Source organism: Ricinus communis, chromosome 4 (assembly GCF_019578655.1).
Source record: "Ricinus communis isolate WT05 ecotype wild-type chromosome 4, ASM1957865v1, whole genome shotgun sequence".
In the NCBI taxonomy this organism is placed as follows: domain Eukaryota; kingdom Viridiplantae; phylum Streptophyta; class Magnoliopsida; order Malpighiales; family Euphorbiaceae; genus Ricinus; species Ricinus communis.
The window spans coordinates 4,032,327-4,056,587 of NC_063259.1; the positions used below are offsets into that span (position 1 = coordinate 4,032,327).

At 33.8% G+C, this 24,261-nt stretch overlaps 2 protein-coding genes across 3 annotated transcripts; one reads left to right on the plus strand and one right to left on the minus strand.

The window, feature by feature from the left end:
• Positions 1 to 14,938: 14,938 nt before the first annotated feature.
• On the plus strand, positions 14,939 to 16,717 carry LOC8264746 (probable protein phosphatase 2C 55). The gene has a single exon (XM_002524962.2). The coding sequence runs from the start codon at positions 15,821 to 15,823 to the stop codon at positions 16,646 to 16,648; it is 828 nt and encodes a 275-aa protein (XP_002525008.1). The 5' UTR covers positions 14,939 to 15,820; the 3' UTR covers positions 16,649 to 16,717.
• An 822-nt stretch (positions 16,718 to 17,539) lies between these two features.
• LOC8264747 (protoheme IX farnesyltransferase, mitochondrial) lies at positions 17,540 to 24,261 on the minus strand. Of its 2 annotated transcripts, none has more exons than XM_002524963.4 (8): positions 24,028 to 24,261; positions 21,671 to 22,028; positions 20,563 to 20,692; positions 20,135 to 20,272; positions 19,859 to 19,992; positions 19,606 to 19,731; positions 19,189 to 19,292; positions 17,540 to 18,210 (listed from the first exon to the last, which is right to left on the minus strand). In XM_002524963.4, the coding sequence occupies exons 2-8, from the start codon at positions 21,937 to 21,939 to the stop codon at positions 17,840 to 17,842; spliced, it is 1,272 nt and encodes a 423-aa protein (XP_002525009.2). In that variant the 5' UTR covers positions 21,940 to 22,028; positions 24,028 to 24,261; the 3' UTR covers positions 17,540 to 17,839. The 2 variants fall into 2 exon arrangements, with proteins under 2 accessions (XP_002525009.2, XP_025014183.1); XM_025158415.2 differs by lacking the exon at positions 24,028 to 24,261 and adding an exon at positions 22,693 to 23,112.

A 24,261-nucleotide genomic window follows, 5' to 3' on the forward strand; every position in this document is an offset into this window, starting at 1 on the left:
AGTGTTTTGCCACCCGTAATAGTCTTGTCAAATACATTTTAAATTAACTATGAATATATATATATATTATCGTCTACTACTATAAAGGGATAAGTATAAAACCTAAAACTTAAAACCATGCTTATGCTCATGAATGCAAAATGAAAACAAAATAAAATTATTTTTTGATGCACATGATCCTCTATTTCAGAGGCAAGTGCAGAGTATACTTAAAGCAAAAGTGAAATAAGAAAACTTACAAAACTTGAAGTTTTATTGATAAAACAAATTTACATAGGTTTTAGATTCCTGGTTCTTCTAGTAATAGGAAAGGAAAGATAGTGAAAGGAAGTACAGTGTTTTAGCTTTTAGAAGAAAAATAATAAAAATGAGATTCTTTCTAAAATTATAAAGAATAAGCTTAGAGAATGTAAAAATCTACTCTTTATGATTCTCAGAAGTAACTCCTGCTTCTACTTATTTAGATTTTCTCCTTATATAGATATCTTGGGGTGTTTGTCCCTAGAGAAGAAGTGGATGTCAGCTCAGGGTCACATGGAGAGGAGCCTATCCTTTAGTGCTATGGATAGTGGATGTTAGTCCATGGAATGAAGCAGTGCTTGTCTTCTAGTGTCGGTACGAGACATGCTTAAAGAAAGTCTGTAAAAATTCTATACAATGGTTTTACTTTTATTGTTACTTAACTTTTTATTTTTTTACTGCCTTATTGGGTTTTCAGTCTTTATAGGCTCATTTGGCCTTACAGGTTTTACAATGCTTTACAAGTCCATTGGACTACATCATTTTTACAAGGTTTTATCAATAGGAGTGATGCAACCAAGGATGCATCTAAGTCAACTAGCATGGATCCACTAGCCTATGGAGGACCAATGACACGAGCAAGGAGTAAGAAGTTCAAGCAAGCCTTAAATTCTTACTTGGAGCATATTTTGAAGATGGCTAATGATGGTGCTTTTGATGATGATAACAATGTCTTGAAAATGGTGACATTAATTGCCATTAATGAGCAAAGGGGGCAGAAGCTCAACTTCCAAAAGGCGTGTGACCACGCCTTACAACTTGTGAGCTGCGCAGAAAGGGGGCAGAAGCTCAACTTCCATAAGGCGTGACCACGCCTTACAAGCTGCCTACAAAAAGAGCTTCGAATTTTTCAAGAAACATTCGTAATGGACCCGTTTTAAGTTAATTTCCTCTATTTTTGGAAGTATTGGATAAAGGGAACTTCCTCCCATGAATTTAGGATTTTAATTAGGGTTAGATTACTCTTTACCTTATCCTTCCTTATAGGGATAAGATTAGCCGCATATTAGGAGTCTTTTAGGGTTTGATTTTTATTTCTTATCTCTTAGTCCTTTTAGGATCTAGAATCACTTCAAAATCCTATAAATAGAGCTATGTATTTTTGTTAAAACAATAAGATCAATATATATTTCTGAATGAAGTTTTATTTGAGTTGTTAACTCTTATTCCTTAAGGTGCTCCTTATTGAATTTCTTGAGATTAAATTAACTTGTTTGATTTAGTTTCACATCTACATGTTTAATCAATCAATTAACTTTTTATTAGTTTCTTGGGTTGTTTGAACATTCTTCATCTATTTATAACTAAAGGGCTTAGTAGTTCTATTGCTAAGTTTGTTAGTTCCATAATCAATTGCAAACTTTCAAGTTAGATTTTGGGGCGACAAATTCGAACTTATTGGTAAGGGTGCTTCCTCTTAAATAGGGAGAGCATTTATCAGTTTGATTTTCTCACCATTACTTATCTTGGTGTTTGAACGTATCCGGTTCGAGTTCGTATTATTTGGTATCAGAGCCAAACTTGTAAGTTGGTTTACTTTCTTTTCAATTAAGAGTCTATCTTCTATTTCATCTCAATTTTTGTTCGCATCATTATAAGACAAAAAAAGTATACTATTTTCATTGCTGCCCGCACACCAAGGCAAATTTCAAAAAAAAAAAAGAAAGGAAAAGAAAACTAACCCTAACCATTTGTGTTGGGTAGTGCTTGAAGAATTAATTCTTGATTGATTCATTCCGTAATTCTTTTTAATTGATTGTAACTGTTCTTCATTCTTAAAATTCTGATTTGGGTAATTTTGTTTGTTTTCTCTTAAAAAGCTTTTCTTTTGGGTTAATTGAGTCTTGCTCGATTAGTTGTAAGCTTGTTTTGTTCACACACTTATAATTCATTTTATTGATTCACGAGTGTTCTATTAAACTTCAGAATTAATAAACGTTAAAAGGTTGTGAAAAACTTGTTCTTGTGATTACTAAAACAATTTGATTTAATTTCTATAAGGAATTCAATTCTTTGTGAGTGAAACACGTGAGGGAATGATCTTTTTCTTGTATAGCCTTTAACTATAAGAAGCCTCCAGAGTATAACACTTGACCACGTCTTTTTTTTGTTTTCTTTTCTAGTCTTTTGGTTTAACCATGTCATTTGAACAGCCATTGACTTTGGAAAATTTAGCTTATACATTGAGAGATGTAGTAGAACATATGCAAAAACAATTTCAAAAACAAGATGACAAATTAACTAGGTTATTGAATGATATGCCTAAAACGTCTAAAGGAGATAGTTCTGATAATGACCAAGAAAGTGAGTCTAAAGGGTCTATAGACATAATCTCCAACCCAAAATTGACATTAATTTGGGTAGCATTAAGATGAAAATACCATATTTTCATGGTAAAAGTGACCTTGAAGTTTATTTGGAATGGGAAAAGAAGGTTGAAAGGGTTTTTGAATGTTATAACTATAGTGAATCTAAAAAGGTTAAACTTGCTGTTGTTGAATTCTGTGATTATGCTGCCATTTGGTGGGATCAATTGGTGAGTGGTCGTAGGCGTTATGGGGAACATGAAGTCGGTTCATGGGATGAGGTTAAACGCATTATGCGTAAAAGGTTTGTGCCATCGCACTACCAAAGGGTTTTGTACAACAAGTTACAAAAGTTAGTACAAGGTAGTAAGAGTGTTGAGGAGTATTGGCAATCTATGGAGATAGCTATGATTAGAGCCAATATAGATGAGGATAGGGAAGCCACAATGGCAAGATTTCTGCATGGTTTGAATCGTGATATTGCTAACATAATTGAATTGCAGCATTATGTAGAGATGGAGGACATGTTGCACATGGCCGTAAAGGTGGAAAAGCAATTAAAAACCAAGAGCAGAAGTGCTGCCCCTAGCTCCAAATGGAGTAACACATGGAAAGGGAGCAACCAGCCCCCTAACAAGGGTCGTGAGGCATTAAAGGACATCAAGATAGCCCCTAAATTTGATGTTAACACTAAGCCAACGACGCAAAGTGACCTCAAATCAAAGAAAGTGCAATGCTTCAAGTGTTTGCGGTATGGGCATATATCTTCCCAATGTCCAAACAAGCGAACCATGGCAATTCGAGGTGGTGAAGTGGTCTTTGAGAGTGATGAAGAATCCGAATCTGGTGAGGAGGATTACCTAGACATGCCTGAGTTGGAAGATTGTGATGATGTGCAATTGGGTGATGTTAGTAATGTACTTGTAACCTTTAGAGCTCTTAATTTACAACGTATTGATGATGATGCTCAAAGGGAAAACATATTCCATACTACATGTAAAGTACAAAACTATGATGCTAATTGTAGTTTAATCATTGATGAGGGTAGTTGTACTAATGTAGCAAGTGCTATGATGGTTGATAAACTTAGACTTCCAACTATTAAGCACCCTAAGCCATACACCTTGCAATGGCTTAATGATCAAAGTGGGATTAGAGTTACTAAGCAAGTACGGATTGCATTTAGTGTAAAGAAGTATCATGATGAGGTATTATGTGATGTTGTTCCCATGCAAGCATGTCATATTTTGCTAGGTAGACCATGGTTATATGATAGATCTGTAATTCATAATGGTCGAACCAATGCATATTCTCATGTAATGGATGGAAAACCGTATGTTTTGGCACCATTGAGTCCTAAAGAAGTTTATGAATTACAAAGAGTTGTAAAGGACCGAATGGGAGCATATGAGAAAGGAAAACAAAAGTGTGAGAGTGCACATGAAAAAGAAAAGGTGCACAAGCAAAAGGAGAGTTCTGTGGAAAATAATGAGGGGCGAGAGCAAAGAGTGGTAAAAGGAGAGTTTAGTGAGGGTTTGCGCAAGAATGTGAGTAAAAGAACGAGTAAGGCGCAAGAAAAAGGGGAGGCAAGTGAGAAAAAAGTGAGTTTCTTAGTTAGAGAGCGAGACATGAGAAAGGCTTTGAGTGAAAATAGGCAAGTACTTGTACTTATGTACAAGGAAACTTTATTTAACACTAATAATCTTCACTCTTCTCTTCCTAGTGTGTTTGTAAGTATTTTGCAGGAGTATGGCGATGTGTTTCCCGAGGAGTTACTTAGTGGGTTGCCACCACTAAGGAGGATAGAACACCAAATTGACTTTGTGCCGGGGTCATCCACTCCAAATAAACCAGCCTGTAGAGTAAATCCCGAGGAGACCAAAGAGCTGCAATGCTAAGTTGAGGAACTACTAAGTAAAGGTTATGTTAGGGAAAGTCTTAGCCCATGTCCTGTTCTTGTTTTGTTAATCCCTAAGAAAGATGGGTCTTGGCGTATATGTATTGATTGTCGTGCAATTAACAAGATTACCATTAAATATCGTCATCCTATTCCTAGGTTAGATGATATGTTAGATGAATTGCATGGAAGTGTTATCTTTACTAAAATTGATTTGAGAAGTGGCTATCACCAAATTAGAATGAATATAGGTGATGAGTGTAAAACAATATTCAAAACTAAATTTGGTTTGTATGAGTGGTTGGTCATGCCTTTTGGCTTAACTAACACACCAAGTACTTTTATGAGACTAATGAACCATGTTTTGCGTGCGTATATTGGTAAATTTGTGGTAGTATACTTTGATGATATTCTGATTTATAGTAAGAGCTTTAGTGAGCATGTTGAACATGTTCGGATGGTGTTGATGGTTTTGTGTGAGAATTCTTTATATGCTAACCTTGCTAAGTGTGATTTTTGCACAAACAAACTTGTGTTTCTTGGTTTTGTTGTTAGTGCAAATGGAATTCAGGTTGATGAAGATAAGGTGAAAGCAATTAAGGAGTGGCCAACACCAAAGAATGTTAGTGATGTGAGGAGCTTTCATGGGCTTGCAAGCTTCTATAGGAGGTTTGTCAAGGACTTCAGTACCCTTACCGCACCACTCAACGAGCTTGTAAAGAAGAACGTGAAGTTTCATTGGGGAGAACAACAAGAAAAAGCATTTAATATGCTAAAGGACAAACTTACTTCATCTCCCATTCTTTCACTTCTAGATTTTTTGAAAACTTTTGAAATTGATTGTGATGCTTCTGGTGTAGGTATTGGAGCTGTTTTAATGCAAGATGGGAAGCCAATAGCCTATTTTAGTGAAAAGTTGAATAGAGCTAGCCTGAAGTATCCAACTTATGACAAGAAATTGTATGCTCTTGTGCGTGCACTCAATGTTTGGCAGCATTATTTGCTACCTAAGGAGTTTGTGATTCACACGGATCATGAAGCATTAAAGCACTTGAAGGGACAGAACAAGTTGAATAAGCGCCATGCTAAATGGAGTGAATTCATTGAAGCGTTTCCCTATGTCATTAAGTACAAGCAAGGTAAAAAAAATATAGTTGCCGATGCACTATCTAGAAGGTATGCTTTACTTGCTTCTTTAGAAATAAAATTGCTTGGTTTTGAGTATATCAAAGACTTGTATGTTGATGACCACGATTTTGGCTCTATTTTTCATGCTTGTGAACATGGTGCTATTGATAAATTTTATAGACATGATGGATTTTTGTTCAAAGAAAAACGTCTATGCATTCCTATGTGTTCTATACGTGAATTACTTGTGAGAGAGTCACATGAAGGTGGTTTGATGGGACACTTTAGTGTTCAAAAGACTTTAGATGTTCTGCATGATCATTTCTATTGGCCTAAGATGAAATCTGATGTGAATAGATTATGTGCTAACTGTATTATTTGCAAGCAAGCTAAGTCTAAATCACAACCTAATGGGATGTACATGCCTTTGCCCATACCTAATTCTCCTTGGATTGACATATCTATGGATTTTGTGCTTGGATTACCTAGGTCTAAGCATGGGCATGATAGTATTTTTGTTGTGGTGGATAGGTTTTCAAAGATGTCACACTTTATTGCATGTAGGAAAACTGATGATGCACAATATGTTGCTGAATTGTTCTTTAGAGAAATTGTACGTTTACATGGTATGCCTAGAACTATTGTTAGTGATAGGGACACCAAGTTTTTGAGCTATTTTTGGAAGACCTTATAGGGTAAATTGGGAACTAAATTGTTTTTTTCTACTACATGTCATCCCCAAATCGATGGTCAAACCGAGGTAGTGAATAGAACTTTGTCACAATTACTGAGGACCATGGTTAAACGAAACTTGAGAACATGGGAAGATTGTTTGCCGCATGTTGAATTTGCATATAATCGTAGTATGCATTCTTCTACTCAATTTTTCCCATTTGAGATTGTTTATGGCTTTATTCCTTTGAGTCCTTTAGATTTGATTGCTTTACCTTTGAGTGAACAAGTGAATTTAGATAGCGCAAAGAAGGCTGAATTTGTGTTGAAGTTGCATGAACAAGTGCGTGCAAACTTGGAAAGACGCAATGAACAAATCACCAAACAACGCAATAAGGGCCGCAAAAGGATGGTATTTGAAGTTGGTGATTGGATTTGGGTGCACTTCAGGAAGGAAAGGTTTCCCAGCTAAAGGAAATCAAAGATGATGCCACATGGTGATGGTCCATTTGAAGTAATAGAGCGCATCAACGATAATGCATACAAAGTTGACTTACCTGGTGAGTATAATGTTAGTGCTACTTTTAATGTTGTTGATTTGTCTCCTTTTGATTTTAATGAAGGCGTTGATTCGAGGTCAAATCCTTTCAAAGAGGGGGGGAATGATGCAACCAAGGATGCATCTAAGTCAACTAGCATAGATCCACTAGCCTATGGAGGACCAATGACACGAGCAAGGAGTAAGAAGTTCAAGCAAGCCTTAAATTCTTACTTGGAGCATGTTTTGAAGATGGCTAATGATGGTGCTTTTGATGGTTTTGATGATGATAACAATGTCTTGAAGATAGTGACATTAATTGCCATTAATGAGCAAAGGGGGCAGAAGCTCAACTTCCATAAGGCTTGACCACGCCTTACAACCTGTGAGCTGCGCAGAAAGGGGGCAGAAGCTCAACTTCCATAAGGCGTGACCACGCCTTACAAGCTGCCTACAAAAAGAACTTCGAATTTTTCAAGAAACATTCGTAATGGACCCGTTTTAAGTTAATTTCCTCTATTTTTGGAAGTATTGGATAAAGAGAACTTCCTCCCATGAATTTAGGATTTTAATTAGGGTTAGATTACTCTTTACCTTATCCTTCCTTATAGGGATAAGATTAGCCGCATATTAGAAGTCTTTTAGGGTTTGATTTTTATTCCTTATCTCTTAGTCCTTTTAGGGTTTAGAATCACTTCAAAACCCTATAAATAGAGCTATGTATTTCGGTTAAAACAATAAGATCAATATATATTTCTGAATGAAATTTTATTTGAGTTGTTAACTCTTATTCCTTAAGGTGCTCCTTATTGAATTTCTTGAGATTAAATTAACTTGTTTGATTTAGTTTCACATCTACATGTTTGATCAATCAATTAACTTTTTATTAGTTTCTTGTGTTGTTTGAATATTCTTCATCTATTTATAACTAAAGGGCTTAGTAGTTCTATTGCTAAGTTTGTTAATTCCATAATCAATTGCAAACTTTCAAGTTAGATTTTGGGGTGACAAATTCGAACTTATTGGTAAGGGTGCTTCCTCTTAAATAGGGAGAGCGTTTATCAGTTTGATTTTCTCACCATTACTTATCTTGGTGTTTGAACGTATCCGATTCGAGTTCGTATCAAGGAGGAAAAATCCCAAAACTATCATCCTTATTGTCATCTCCCAAACTTATTATTGATTCGAATGATGATGATACTTCAGACTGACTGGATTTTGATTTCTTTTGCAATATTTGGGACATTATTGCAAAGTATTTGTCATTTATTTTAGCTGTTATGAGTAAAGTGCTTGCATGATGTTTTTGTGCCAAAAATACTGAGGTGGAATGATCTATCTTCATGCACCCCTAGCTAATCAGCCATTGCTTTACAGCTGATTTTAGAATTTTTTTCAGAGACATTGAAGGAGTCTCACCATTTTACCCTAAATTTTCGAACAAGTGTGATTATACCATAATTTTTGGTTTAGTCATAGTTCCACTACATTACCCAGGGTAAGAAGAATTTTGAATTGAATAGAAATAAAAGGGTTAACTTGGATTCTGATTCAGGAGGTTTATAATGGATTTTAGAAAGGTCATATGATTCTTTTACTTCAGGTAGAAAAAGATCAGACACTAAACCAAAGTAATTCCACCATTGGGAGGTGAACTGTACGGGGAATTTAGATTTTAGTTTAGTGTTTAGGTAAAACAATCCAGGAATGGGTTTGTTTTTTATTTTGGATGAGAAATATGTTAAACCATGCCTGCTGGTAATCCTAGTAGTTGTAAGTTAGGTAGTGGTTGATTTTATTTTGAAAGGATATACGGAAGACTTTAGGGTTTGACAAATCTTATCCTCGTGCCAAAAGATGGAGAACCTTAGGAATAGGACAAGTGGAATATGTGGGATCATATTTTGTATCTTCATTGATGAAGTGTTTAAGCTTTTTCGAGGCGGTATGTTGCAAAATTGCCTTATAGTAAGGTTGGAATTTTGAAAGATTCCAGGGTTTAAAATGCCAACCTTTAGAGAAAATTTTTAGATCGATGGGTTTTTATTGAAAAATCCTTCCTTCATCATAATAATATTTTGGAAACTTCTTTTATAAAAATACTTAAAATTTTTCTTTTTTGATTAAGAAAGAACAATCTGGATATTTTAAAAAAATTCTTTTAATCGTGTTTTGAGAATTCTCTTAAGAAAGGAGGTTTTGGGAAATTCTTTTCTCTAGGTTTGGAATAATACTGAGTTCAGAGGTTATACCTTACGCCTTTAACAACACCTACATGAGCTCTAGTTGTTCTGTAAGGTATTCGAGCCATATTTGGATTTACTGTTGTTTTGGTGAGGAGGAGGAGGCACTGGTTTGCATGCCTTTTTTTTGCCACCGCTTCAATCCATGAAGTTACTGATTGCACAGATGGAATGGGTTTTGTGTCTAGGGTTTTAGGTTTTTCTAGTTTAACTTGAAACCATTTTTCCTTTATTTTTTTAAACCATTTATATACTTTGTAGAAATTTTTGAGCTAGAAAATCTAGAATTGAATTTTTTTCTCCTTTGATAAATTCTGTTTCAAAATCAAAGGCTGAAAGAATAGCTTGTTACCTGGCAAAAATCTATTTTGATACAATGTTTTGCAAAATATCTTTAGAAAATTTACAATCAATACGAAGTAAAAAATTTTGATTGAGTAAATCACTTTGAAATTTTTGGATGCACATGACTATACTCAAAATTTCTTTTTTAATAGTGGAATAATTTTTCTGGCAATCATTCCAATACGCAGAAGTGAATTGTATGATGACTCATGCCCATTTTGTATTTGTTTTAAGATTCCCCCATACCCTATGTCTGAAGCATTTGTTTCTATTATCTTTGGTAGAGCAGGGTCTACTAAGTGAAGGCCAGGAATTTCTAATACTAAAGTTTTAATTTTTTGAACTGTTTGTGTGCTATTTGTCCATGGTGCTAGGGTTTTCTTGAGCATGTCATGCAAGAGTTTAGCTAGGAGATTTAAATTAGGATAAAAGTTTATAATATAATTTAAACTTCCTAGAAATATTTGCAATTCATTTTTTGTCAAGAATCTTATTGGAAAAGTTATTTGCAAACTCTAGAGATCTCTCTATTGGAATTATTATTCCCTGAATAATATAATGTCTTAAGAACTTTATTCTCGTTTGGAATAAGACCATTTTAGTTTTAGAAACTATTAGACCATTCTTCTTTGTTATATAGAAGAAAGTCTCTAAGTGTTTAAAGTGTTGTTTTATAGACTCTGAAAATACTAGAACATCGTCTATATAAACTAAGCAAAATTTTAGATGAGGTTTAAAAATATCATTCATTATTTTTTGGAATTCAGAAGAGATATTTTTAAACCGAAAGGCATTACATTTCACTGGAATTGTCCCAATGGTACTGTAAATGCGGTTTTATATCTGTCTTTATGTTTTAGTTGGATTTGTTAGATTCCTGATTTCATATCAAATTTTGAAAATACAAAAGCCTTCTAGAGCTTTTATAGGAGGTCTTTATTTTTTTGGAATAGGATATCTAATCCATTTGAATGCTTTGTTTAAGGGTTTATAATTTATTACTAACCTAGGAGTTCCCCTCTCAATTTCTTAGTTTTTGTTTACATAAAAGGTTGCACAAGAGCAAGATAATCTTGATTTCAAGTTTAAGTTTTTTTGTAACAGTTCACCAATCTCTTCCCTACAATGCTACTCTAACTCGGTGTTAATTTTTATGTGCCTAGCTTTGATAGGGATATTGCTTTCATCAAAATCAATTTCATATGGTAAATCTACCATGTGTTGTTTTCTATTCCAAAAAGCATTTGGTAAATTAGAACAAATTTCATTCTCATTTTTTTTTTTTAAAAATCAGGAATTTTCTTTTTCACCAAGTTATTATGGAGTTGTTGTTCAATTTTATGAAATGACGCATTTTATTTTAAATGAAATAATTCAGTTTCTTTCTCTTTTACTAACAAATTAGTCTCATTTTAATAAATAGAATATGCTTTTAGAATGATGAGATTCTAGTTTGCAGTTTTTCTAAGAAAGAGAAAAATACTTTTTCTTTTTTTAGTTTTGAAGTATATACCATCATAGTTCATAGAATAAGGAGTTATAAAGTTTATAAATGGTGTTTCAAAGTCATACTGTGATGAATATTAGAAACAATGACAAAGTTGGTTTTGATTTTGTAGCCTTTGTTTTTTACATATGCGTCAGTTTTATATTTTATATCCATTTTAGAATTGTTTGCTGCCAATAATTTTTCTTTTTTTTTTTTCTAAAAATTTTTTTGGGACAAGACTTTCTTTGATACAGTTGAGATTTGCTCCGGTATCAAATAAAACAATTGTGTCTATCCTAAAATCTTTTTTTAAAAAAAGAGTGATATTAATTAAATATTTTCTAGAGATTATTTATTTTAGCACGCAAAAAAAAAATCTTTTGGAATGGTTTCAATATTTTCGATATTTTAGTTTTCTTCACTTTCATCTTCCTCTAATGTTTCAGAAGATTCATCTTGTTTTGTAAGAAGAAGTTGTATGATTTTACTATCTTCATCTTATTTTTATTTTATTTGTCTTATTTCACATTTTAATTCTTTAATCTCTTTTTGTAACTCTTCAATGAATGCCACTCGATTTTCTTTCCTTCTTTTTAGGATTTTTGTAAGATCATAACTGCCAGTTTAGGTTGACATATTCTAAAAGTAGTTACTTCCAATTTTTCCTCTAAGGATTTTAGCAGTTTATCCAGATATTCTTTCTGGATTTCAGTGTTTTTAATTTTTTTAATAACTTTAAGGACTATTTCTTGGTCCCTAGTCAAAATATTTATTTGGCTTTCGATGTCACTTTGTTCACTACTAGAAACACAGTCATCATTTTGAATTTCTTCATCAGAAAATTATGATGCAGAACTTTGAAGAAAGAGAGCTTCAATTTTTGCTAAAGTTTCTTTTTCTAGATTTAATTCTTGTATTTGTCTTTTAACCCTACAGTACTTTGCAATGATCCTTTTTCCACATTTAAAATAAGTGATGTCTTGCGGCTTTGGTTTTATGGTTTTTTCGAAAGGTTTTATTCGCTTTGTTCTTCTTTTTGATATTTTATTGTAATAAGGTTCGTTAATTATTTCTGTCCTATCAGGGTAGTATCTTGATTTTTTGTACCTATTGTAGGATTTTTTTTATTCTTTTTACCATAATTTCTAAAACAGTTGTTATTGGATGTTTAACATTTATGTCAAATTGTTGGTAAAAAGATCCAAGTTCTTCTTTGGTCTTCTTCATTTTCCATTGTTTTTAAAGTTTTAGATCCTCACATATTTTGAGGCTCTCCTTTTAGGTGAAGCTTACAAGTTCTCCATATGTCAGGTTGTTATAGTCAATTCTTTAGGTTCCAAAAGTTTCTTTTATCCTATTTCTAATCTTTTCTCCTAGAAGGCTAGAGAATCCTACTAGAAATTTCTCCTTCTAAAAAGGTTGGTTTGAATCCTCTCTTGGACTGCATTTAAGATATCTAGGTGTTCGAGGGAGGTCAGGTGATGATCCCACCAATCCTTGAGCTGTCCTAAAGATTTAAAAATTAGAAGTTCAGCAATAGCTCGGGCACTAGCTTCATTTGGGTCCTATAAGCATTTGCTACCATAGTTATTTATTGAAGGAGCCCTAAAATTTGATACTCTCTCATTTCATCTAGGTTTCATTCATAAAGAGTAGTCATGTTGAATTTAGTTTGATATAGAATAAGAGATTTGTTTTCTAATCCTATATCTGGTTGTGTTTAATTATTTTGCCAAGTTATTTTGTTTATATAAGATTTATCCATTCTCAAGGCTTCTTTCCCATAATCATGGGAAGTAGAATCTATTTCTTTTAAACACTGATCCTACTTTGGTTGATTTGTTGAGGAGTGTTAGGGACAATTGGGTCTGTAGAATGTGACTCTATTCTTTCCAATTGATCTCTGATGGCTTTAATAAAGTCAGATTTTTTAGACTAGATATTCTTTTAACTTTGTTTTGAGATTTTATATGGTTTGAAAACAAGGTTCTTAAGTTTTTTATTTGCTTGTTTAACTACAAGAGGAATCGTGCTTTGTACAGATTGTTTTATCCTATTAACTTGTTCTCCAATAGTATGCAGATGGGTATTTGTAAAATTATTTTGCAAAATAATATTTTTAAAAAGCTTACATTTGTGTATTGGTTTATGATTTTATATGGCGAGGCTTCTAAACTTTAGTTTAAATGAGGTATCCTTACCCGTCTCACAAGAGGATGAACAAATTCTATTTTTCCATCATTTTTTTTCCAATTTGTGGTTTTAGATTTTGTAAGAGGATTCAAGGTCTGAAAGAGGTATGAGATATTATTTTTTGATGTATATATCTCAAACAAATCGAAAAACAGAATATGTGCTTTGTTTTGAACAACAAAATTGAAAAATTCATTTTGAATTTCAAATCTTGTGTTTATAAAATATTTAAAGAACCACAACCATTTTTCTTTGTTTTATTTAGAATAGAAGTCTTTATGTAGATATGCTTTATCTATGACAAACTCCTTGTCTAAAACATAGATTTCATTATGCATGTTTTTGTTTAGATTTTCTATTATAACAGACGTTGTAGGTGAAGCAGGAGAGTTTCCGTCTCTACTGGTATAATACTAGTCCTGGAACCATGGATTAATAATCTACTTTATGGAGATCAATGTTGGGTATGTCTGAGGTGGAATACCTTGGTTGATCCCTAAAAGGTAGATATATTGCTGGTGGAAGATATGATTTTATGTTTGAATCTCGCCTCCTATAAGGCAAGTTTATGATCGAAGGAAAGTTTGACAATCTTCCTAAATTAGTGGTTTCAGAAGTTGAGGCTTATTAGAAAATCTCGAACTGGTGGACTTTCTATCAAAGAAAGTCTCATACTGTTATCCATAAATTTTGTGATGTTTCTAATCTGGCTGTTTGGCTTGGAGGGTTCAGAAGATTTTTCTTCTTTGGGATCTATTGCTCTTTCTAAGATCCATTCGTCTAGAAGGGTTATATTTCTCCATTTTATAGATCTAGGAATTACAATGTTAGATTTTATAAAATCCGTCTGTAATAAAAGAGTTTCTCTTTTTTTAGATTGAATCTTGTGTTTAGTTGCAAAGGCTGAAACCATCGCCTTATAATGGGTTTTATATATTAAGGCTACTGAAATTGATCTTTCTAGCATTTTATAATTGAGTTTTAATCTGTAATATTAAAGATTGAAAAATATTTTTATCATCTAAAGAAAGTATTTATGTTTGGATAACATTTAAAAGATATTGGTCCACTATACATACTGGATTCTACTGAGCTCAGTAAAGAATCTTAGAAGTTGACGAATCTATTATCTCTAAGGACTGCTAAAATGGATATATTTAAATCCTCTTTTGTTAAAGGTTTAATTCCAACTTGGACTAATCCTATGTGAATGTATTTAAAGTTTTTATCTCTATGAGCCTGTAAAGATTTTACAAAAAAAAATTTATTGTTTCAAAAAGTTTAGATAATTGAATATCTCTTTTTCATGTTTTAATAGTGAAATCAGTTTTAAAAAGATTGAATTTTGAGGTTTTATAGATTTATTCTTTATCAACTTTCGGGATTTTTTAATCATCGATTTATTTTTCAAAGTTTTCAATTGTATACTCTTTAGAGTTTATAATTTTATTTTCTAATACAGCAGAGAAATTCGAAAAATCTACAACGATAAAAAAAAAAAATCGGATTAATATACTTGATACAAGAATAGGTTTAAATAATAAAAGAAACGGTATTCCTTGTTGCCGCTTTAGCTTTAAGGTTTAAGGACGAATATATTTGTCACTGCACTTAATTATTGGTAAACTTATTTTGTCGCTGATAAGGATGGAATTTATTCAGTCACTAACACCAATGCCGGAGTAATTTACGACGTCGCTAAATAGCAACAACACTATCTGTTGTCAGTATATCTTTTGTAAAGCTAAAAATGGTGCTAATTATGCAGAGCATAACTTAGCAATAGAATCCTATTTTGTCACTAAAATTTATCTATAATCTGCCGCCATGTGCTTCTAAATTTATACCTTTCTTTAACGATGATTTTTAGCGATAGAAGTATTTTGTGATGGATAATTTATTTTTTAGCTAATTCGTCACTAATTTTTTTATAAAATTTATATATAATAATTATGTTATCTTTTTCTTGCTTATTTGCCACTATATAGTGGTAGAACAAATTACATCGCCAAAATTTATGGCTATTTTTCTGATTTCTTGTAGCAAATTTTATTCAATAACTATTATATTCATGATATTTTGGATTCATATGATTATGTCACAAACAATGAATACTTTGAATCATTTAATTACTGATGCTTTTTTTTTTTTTTGAGATTAAGTAAAATGTAAATAATGCTTTAGAATGATGAAAAGACATTTTAGAAGTTCTAAAATTTATATTGATAGTGTCAAAATCTTTTTTAAAAAATTAGCTGGTGTAATTGTTAAATAAAATATTTTCATTTTGTTTAAAAGATAAATAGTTCTTTAATCTACATAATATATAATCTATTCAACTGAATGGGCTAAGAATATGATAAAAAAATCTAAATAATTAAGAGAGGTTCTTAATTTGATATTAGTAAAACATTTGTCTCGCAAAAATTTGTCTAAAAAAAAACGCAAGCCAAAAAAAAAAAAGAAAGGAAAGAAAAACGTTTAATTAGTTGTAATCCAATTCCAAACCGTATTTGGATTTGCCATTTGTTGGCTATAAAGTCTTAGAGCATCACTTCACTCCTCTCTAGCCTACTTACAATTGTTCTTCCTCTGCACATCCTAATCTCTTCAACGTTATAATCGCTCTCTCTTTTCTTTCTTTCAGAGAGAAAAAAGAAAAAGAAAACCCTAATCACTCGCCCATTATTCTAAGCAAGTTGATCAGAGATGATCGCGAAGAAGAGCAGAACAGAAGGTAGTTTGGAGAAACCGAGTATTGTCACCCACTACGATGGAGATCTTCATCATGCAGCAAGATTGAAGATGAATATTGGGTCTTTTTACTTGCCAAAAGATAACGTAGAGAGACCACTAGGAGAAGATGCTCACTTTGTTTGCAAAGAAAAGGACACTATCGGTGTTGCCGATGGAGTCGGCGGGTGGGCTAAGAAAGGTATTGACCCTGGAAAATATGCAAGAGAGCTCATGGAGAATTGTGTGATGGTTTTGAAAGATGAACCTAAAGGGTCTGTTAATCCAAGAAGGGTCCTGGAAGAAGCTTATCTGAACACCCTTTCAAAGGGATCATCTACTGCATGCATTATGACACTTGGAGATGACAATTTCCTCAAGTATGTGAATTTGGGGGATAGCGGGTTGATGGTGTTTAGGGACAGGAGATTAATGTACAAGTCACCGGTGCAGCAGCGTGGTTTCAATCATCCATATCAGCTGGGGAGATGCTCTGACACTCCGAGTTTGGCTTATGAAGATAAGGTGGCGGTAAAAGCTGGAGATATTGTAGTTGCAGGAACGGATGGATGGCTTGATAATATGTTTCCATTCGAGGTTCTTGAAATCATTGATCAAACTGAGATGGAAGCAGAGATATTGGCTTGGATGATTGCTGAAAATGCATTGTGCAGTGCTGTTGATGATGACTATACTTCTCCCTTTGGCATAGCTGCTGAGAAGGCTGGGTACAAGCATGAAGGTGGCAAATACGATGACATTACAGTGGTTGTTGCTATGATTGAACCATTATGCAGGGTTTAAGTTATTAGATCATTCATTCGGACGTAGAATATTGCATTTGAATGGTACAAAATGGTGCTGTTTTATGCAATTTCTAAATCCTGCTATCTATATGTACTTGTAATTTTGCTTATTCATCTATAGTGAAAATGGCATCAGACTATTCGTTTTATTTTCTTTTCCTTCTTTATTCTTCATTGATTATTGTTTATCGCTCATCCAACTGCTGCGTGTAATGCATTGGCAGTAGCCAAAAACTTCTCTAAAGATCCAGTTCTTGACTTATATATGTAGATGTATTGAAAAGTAATTTTTATAGGTTCATGTTATATGCTTAAATTTTGAAATAAAATCAAATATTAGTCAACTTTGATTATGAGCTGTGAGTTTGTTGACTTCACTTATTAGTTCTAACAGTAAACTTTCTTTATGATTTATAATTACTGGCCTTAAGCATTATCTGCTGAGTTTAGTATACCACTTTAACAGGTTACCTAATTAATGTACTTTCCTGTGGTTGTGGATCTAAAGCATGTTGTTTATCTTTCTTTTCAGCCTGTCTTATTCTTTCCTGGGTTACATTTTATATAGTAACTTTCCAATAATTAGACTGATGCTTCCAAACAAGAGATTTTTACATCCTTTTAAACTGCAATCTTTGAGTACTTTCCTGTCATGAAAACAATTTACTGTGATCTTTCAGAATCTCCAATCACATAATCTAACCTATAACAGTTATCAGGAATTAAAAATGAAACAGAAATATCCAATTCCCCGCGCACAGAATCAATACAGTCATTGGGCCTAAGCCTTTAATTTTGCTTCGTATTTTATTATTTAAAAACAAATACGCATATTAATCCCTCGGGAAAAACAAAAAAAAACAGCATTCTAGATCACACGCCCCCAGAATTGTTGGAAAGCAACAGTTACTTTGGTCTCTCATCTCCTGCAGTCCTGGAGACCATTTATTAAACCAAACTCGCGAAATTCTGCTGCATGAATAATACAGCCAATTTACAAGGAACTAATTGATCAAACACCTAAAAGAAGGTATTGTCATAAACAAGACAGCAGAACAAGAAAAGAAACCCTAAAGAATCAGGGGTAGGGCAAAAAGAACCCAAAAGGAAAGTAATAAGAAGGCCGTACTGACATTCGATGGCCTATCTTATTAAATTAAAGTGATACAGCAGCCTGAAACTCAGAAAATCATGGAGTAGCATATGAAGGAGCAGGCAGAAAAGGAAATGGAGCAACAGAAGCATATGCTACAGGTGGACGTGCTTGTACACTAGCACTTCTATGCCTTTCTTTGGTCTTCCGATCATCATTTCCAGAGCCTCGTACTACAGCTTTTGAGGAAGATAAAAGCTCAGTCTCTTCTGCAAGACCTGCCTGGTTATCGCAGAGACGGTGAAATAGAAGCCCAGACATAAAAACAGGAAGATACAGAAGACTAGCATGAAACATCCTCTTAGCCTTCTTCATTGTTCGGTCCCGGCAGAATGAAAACGCTGAAGCACTAATTGCTAGAGTCAGGAGTGATGATTCAAGACAAAACCAACCAGAGGTAACACCCCCTGTGAACAAGATACAGTAAAATCAAGAAATTAAATGAATGAAACCACCATGGTTTTTATCATTTACATGCTTTTTACATGAAGCTATCATTTGCATTGCATTTGCAGTCAGTTCTCACAAACTAGATTCATGCTATTTAAGATGATTCAATAAAGAGTATTCTACATGTCAAAGAAGGGTGCTAATGCAATATGCGTTCAGCATTCCAAGTATTTAATTTAACTTCTATTAGCTCACAAAAGATGTTATTCCGCAAAAAAAAAGAAAAAAGAAAAGAGATTGTTTATAATTTAACAAGCTCCACTACCACATAGGAGAAACCATCAAACAAGCATATCCACAACTAACAGAGATAAGTGGTGCATCTCAAACAAGTATAATCATTGCACATGATTGTGTATGCAGAATAACAGATTGAGAATCGTTCTTTAAGCTAAAGGCAGACACATGTAACCAGAACAAAGTTGCACCATATCTAAGGATCATGTGAGATAACATAAACGCATCCCAGTGACAATAGAGCAAACCCCACCAGTCCAAATTAGAAAAATCAGAAAAGCAGCTGTAGGTCACATTAGAATAAACTTGATAATCTAGACAACCATAACAAATACTCACCCATATCAATGAACAATTAGCTCAATGTCTAAATTTAAAATGACAGAAAAATCAAGTGAAATTCATTAATCCAAAATGAAAGACCTCAAGATGTATTAAAAATAAGAGAACCGAGACAGGACGAAACGAAGAAATCATGAAAACGTGTCTCACTACAGAAGCCTTTCCACATTGTAGGTTTTGGAGAAAGCCAGATTACAGCCTTTTCCTCCGGTATTGTAATCATGCAATTTTATGTTCTGAACCCAAGAACTAAACTCTAGGGCTTTATCATTACACCAAGGCTCGTCCATGAAGAAGCCATGAAAAATCAGGGGGGAAGACCAAAAAAGTGTTTTCTTAAGTAGACAAGAACTTACAATCATAGGCTAGAAAACCCATTGGAACCAGATACAGGCAGTTCCTAAGAGCCACCAATGCAGTTCTCTGTCCAGAAGCATCAGCAAGAGAGAACATCTTAAACCTGAAGAGGTCACAAATAAAAAATGTAAGGAAAACTAAATACAAACTGAAGATTCTGACAACATATGCATACATGAATATACGAGTCACCAAGTAAATTTGAATTCTGACACCACCTCTAAATTATACACATTGACTGTCATCCAGACCCATGTCAACAACTCCTATGTTTGATTAAGAAATTTGTTCCCAAATTAAAAATGTTATCGCAGAACAGCCAAGCAGGCTTGTCAGAAAGAAGTTCATCTTTTGTAGCAAACAATGAAATTATCGAGTCACCAAATTAAATTTGAAATCACACCATCTGCACATACCCTCCGGCAGCATAATCATTGCGACACAAATAAGCAAGGGCCATGAAGTGGGGTATTTGCCAAAAATAAAGTGCAGCAGGAAGAATCATTGCATTAAGTGAAACCTGGCCAGAAGCAGCAGCCCACCTGAGAAACCCAAAAAGGAAAGGCAGCCGCTAATCAAGGCTGGGTAAAGGCCAAACGTTTGGACTAGGAAGTTATATGAGAAACATGTGCAATTAAAGCCAGATAAAAAACTAGAGTAGAAAATTACCCTAACAGTGGTGGAATGGCACCAACAACAGCCCCAACCCATGTGTTAACTGGGTGAATCTGCTTCAATGGTGTATAGATAAATGCATATAGAATAAGATTGGAAGCTCCAAGACCAGCTGCCAACATATTAGCCTGCAAAAGCCTTGTCAGGAAAACTGCAACATTATTAATTCAGCTCCAAGTAAATTAAACACTACGTAGTGAGAAAGGTTGCATAATTAAAATGAGTTCATTTATATTAAACAGAAGTTAGGAAGCAAATCTATATGATCACCTTGCTTGCCAATATAGCAGTGCCAGCTAAACCAACAGAAGATGCCCAGGTCACGGCATGAGGTACTGTGAGACGGCCAGAAGGCAGTGGTCTTAGCCTTGTTCTTTTCATTTTGGAATCATTATTGATCTCAAACACCTAACAACAAAATATGCGCAAACCCTTCAGTCGGAATTTTAAAAAAAAATTCCAGTAAAATGTTAAAAGTAAATCAATCAGTTAAATTAATTGCCTATACAGGCTCAACGTAACAATTAGTGACTGAACCTGATACATGCAGGAGCAAAGCACTCATAAATGCTTGCTTGTAAGAAACAAATACTTATCAGAGAGAGAGAGAGAGAGAGAGAGAGAGGCAAGGCACTCATTGGAAGCAAAATTAGGCAGTGCTAAGAATATAAATATGATTAGAAACGACCAAATAGAACCTGATTTAATGAGTTGGCAGATGCTGCAACCATCATAGTACCAGCACAGGTCCAACAAAGTCCAGCAAAATCAACAGCGTTGCCACTCCCAAGTACATATCCAGTTCCAGAAGTTGCAACCACTAACATGCTGGAAACAAGAGAGTAAGAATTCTTAAAAACTGAGTTCAAATGAGAATTAATAGACAAAACCATGAATAATTCATGACAGATGCCCAACTGCTGCTAAATCCTTTAACAGCCCATATGGAACAAACAAATTCCAAAAAACTGTGGTTTCATTTGCTGTTCTAGATTTTTGTATTTGAAATGAAAAATATATTCATTTCAGTTCTACAAATTCTGAAAATATAGATGGACTCACAAATAAATTCCACAAAACTTAAGGAATATTTTTTTTTTACTAAAATATCCATATTATGTGCATGCCTTCTTTCTTCTCTCTCCACCTTATCTCTTCTTTTTTCCTCACTTCTCTTGTTCCATATTATTTCTCTCTCATCTCACTCCTTTCCTCTTCCTTTTCTTCTCCTTTTCCATTTTCCTTCTTTCCTCCACCATCTCTTTTTTACCTATGTCTCCTCCTGCATCTCAAACTCTCTTTCTTATTGTTGTACTGTTATAAAAACTTTTCAACGAAAAATGTTTCTTTGTTATAGAGTCATTATATTAAAGGGTACTTTAGTCATTTTTTCAAAAAGAAAAGGGTACTTTAGTAATAGTGGCAGAATGAATTCGTTTTAAATTTACTCCAACCAAAGATTATGTAGAATCTAATTGAATTCCAAATGCAAATTAAAATATTCCAAAGATGAGAATTACATAAAATTAATTTACAAATGAACGCCAAATTTGTTGATAATTTGTTCCAAACATAAGTTTTGCAGAATTGAATTGAATTCCCTGTGAATTCTACATGGAAACCATTTACAAATGAATGCCAAATTTATGGTTGATTTATTGCAAATGGAGTGTAAATGTTATCGTCAAAGGAAAAAACCAGCACATGAAATTCACATGAATACATATCCCAGCTAAATCCAGGAAAGTAAATAAACGACCAAGGGAATACATCAAAGCAAGAAAGAAAAGTGAGAGAAAGAGAAACCTGAGGCGAGCTTTAGAAAGCTCCCAATAGCAGCGGCTATAGCGGCGAGCCAAGTTCACTGCAGAACTCAAAGAAAAAGCACCAGTTCCATCAAATTTTAAAGAATCTGCAGGTGATGTGGTGCCAGTAAATGTTGATGTTGATGAGCACCGAGCAAATGCAGCAAAACTAGGCAGAGGCCCTGCTCCATGGATACGGTGATGATAATGATGATGATAATTAGGGTTTAATAGTAGTTTTGCTGAGAAACTCACTGAGTTCCTCCACATCGCCGCAAGAGAGAAGATGTTGCGTCTGTTATATGGTGTTTAAAATTGCAAGATAAAAAATGCGTTCCACAAGAAAGCTGTTACTCCGCCTACAGAAGACAAAAAGATAATTCCACGATAAATCATCCAACTATTTAAGAAAATAAAAAAAGATGAACCTTCCAAGTTTCATTCTATCATTACTTAATATGTTCATCACCAAAATAAAAATAAAAACAAAGAGGTTAGGTTCACCCAAAAGAAATAAACCTGACAGAACCAGATCACAGGGATACTTAAAAAGCCCATAAACGAAGTAGAAAAATACAAATAGAGAACCCTGCAGATGAACACAGACACTCCCCCAAAGAAAAGTATCTAGTATTTAACCTCGCGTGAAGTTGGGTTTCACATCACATTTGCAATGTAACAAAAGCAGGCACCAAAGATAATGAGTAACAGTAGGTGATTACTGATTCAAATGTTTAAAAAAACAACAAGAAGTGCCTCTAATGCAAGAAATTGGGCACAAAATGCACACAATAAATATTCGCTAATCTGGAAAATTGGAACTGTACAATATCTAACTATAAGATATCTGAAATCTGTGAAAGCAAACCTTAAAATATGAAATAGAATAAACTCAAGATACAGAAAACTGTTTGGCTAATTACCCACAAAAAGAAGACTGAGAATAATTGAATTTAAAAATATCAAATAGAGAGCAAAAGAGAATCCTGGAAGCATCAGATAGGTATACTGCAGAGAGAATACCTGGTGGTGGTGGTGGTGGTGGTGCGGTCTACTATCAGCGACTGTGTCTTGACCTAAGCCACACTTATTTTCTTAAATAGTTGGACGATTTATCATGGAATTATCTTTTTGTCTTCTGTAGGCGAAGTTAGGGATGGCAACGGGTAAGGTACCCGCCCATTTAATGATATCCAAACCCGAACCCATTTAAACAATAAATACCCAAACCCGGCCCAAATCCGATTAAAAAGTTTTCCTTGTTACCTGAACCCGTTCCAAATCCTAATAGGAATACCCGTATACTACCTGAACCCGATTAAATCCCGTTTAAATTAAATAACTATTAAATAAATTTTATGGTAATTTAAATGGGTAGCGGGTATCCTACCCGTTAAAACTTGTTTATAAGAACATTCGAGTAATTAAATGGGTACCCACTTACCGAACCCATTTACAATAATTCAAATTAATGAAAAAAAAAAATTACAAAATATAAACTAATCAAGTCTAAATATTCAACATTAAATGTTTGATATATTAATACAAATCAAGCATAAATTAAATAGAATTTAAAATAATGTTATAAATAATAAAAACTAAATAAAATCCAATTTTTATAAAAAAGAAGTTATATGCATTATTAACAATAAACTCAACTCAAAAGAAATAAACCATCTTTTCACTACATGAATCTGTTCAATTGAACAATTTAGTAAATAAAGTCTCAAAATCAGTTTAGAGGACATGTGTTATTACAAATTAAACCAAATATAACCAGATTTTAGAGGACATGAGTTATTACAAAATAAATCAAATGTAACCAACCAGCACCTGCAATATTGAAAACATCATGAACATGCAGCAGTAAATTTTGTAAACCATAAAATGCAGCAGCACCCCAGTATATACCTATTTGCATTATCAAACAAACTGTTATCTCTTGATGTTTCATTTGCACTTCTTTAATATACACAATACACCAATGTCCCTTACAATAGATCTATTTACAACTATTATTATAAGAAACAACTTGCTTCTGCAGTTGAACAAGATTCCAATAAAAAAAGAAAAGAAAAAAAGGCTGATAATATACAAACACACAGTCAACAACATATACAGTAACAAACCAAGATAGCAATCAAAGCAAAAAGATAACGGGAAGAATCAGTCTTAAAACAGGAAGGAAAGCGACCATCAAATAGAAAAATCAATCTTAAACAAGCTTTTGCCATCCATCTCCATATGTTATTATCAAACAGAAAAAAAAAAAAATCAATACTAAACAAGCTTTAGCCATTTACTTTAATTTAACAGTAGAATTACAAAAATAATTAATGTCAAATTAAAACAACATACCTGATGACCGGCGAGGGAGAAGCCGACTGCTGCGAGGGCGGAGACGACTACAGCAAGGGCGACGACAACTGTAGCCAGGGAGACGGCGACGGCAGCAAGGGCGACGGCGACGGCAGCAAGGGCGACGGCGACGGCAGCAAGTTTTGGTGATTGTAAAGAGGCTTGAGAGGGTAGAAGCTGTGAGGTCTTAGATGAAAATAGAAATAGAGTTTCTAAGATTGTATTGTTGCAGCA

Coding starts and splice junctions, on each gene's coding strand:
- LOC8264747 (XM_002524963.4), bottom strand. CDS start 21,939: ATGTGGAGGAACTCAGTGAGTTTCTCAGCAAAACTACTATTAAACCCT. Junction 19,993..20,134: donor CTGCTATATTGGCAAGCAAG/GTGATCATATAG, acceptor AGGCTTTTGCAG/GCTAATATGTTGGCAGCTGG. Junction 18,211..19,188: donor GGGTTTTCTAGCCTATGATT/GTAAGTTCTTGT, acceptor TCTTGTTCACAG/GGGGTGTTACCTCTGGTTGG.
- LOC8264746 (XM_002524962.2), top strand. CDS start 15,821: ATGATCGCGAAGAAGAGCAGAACAGAAGGTAGTTTGGAGAAACCGAGT.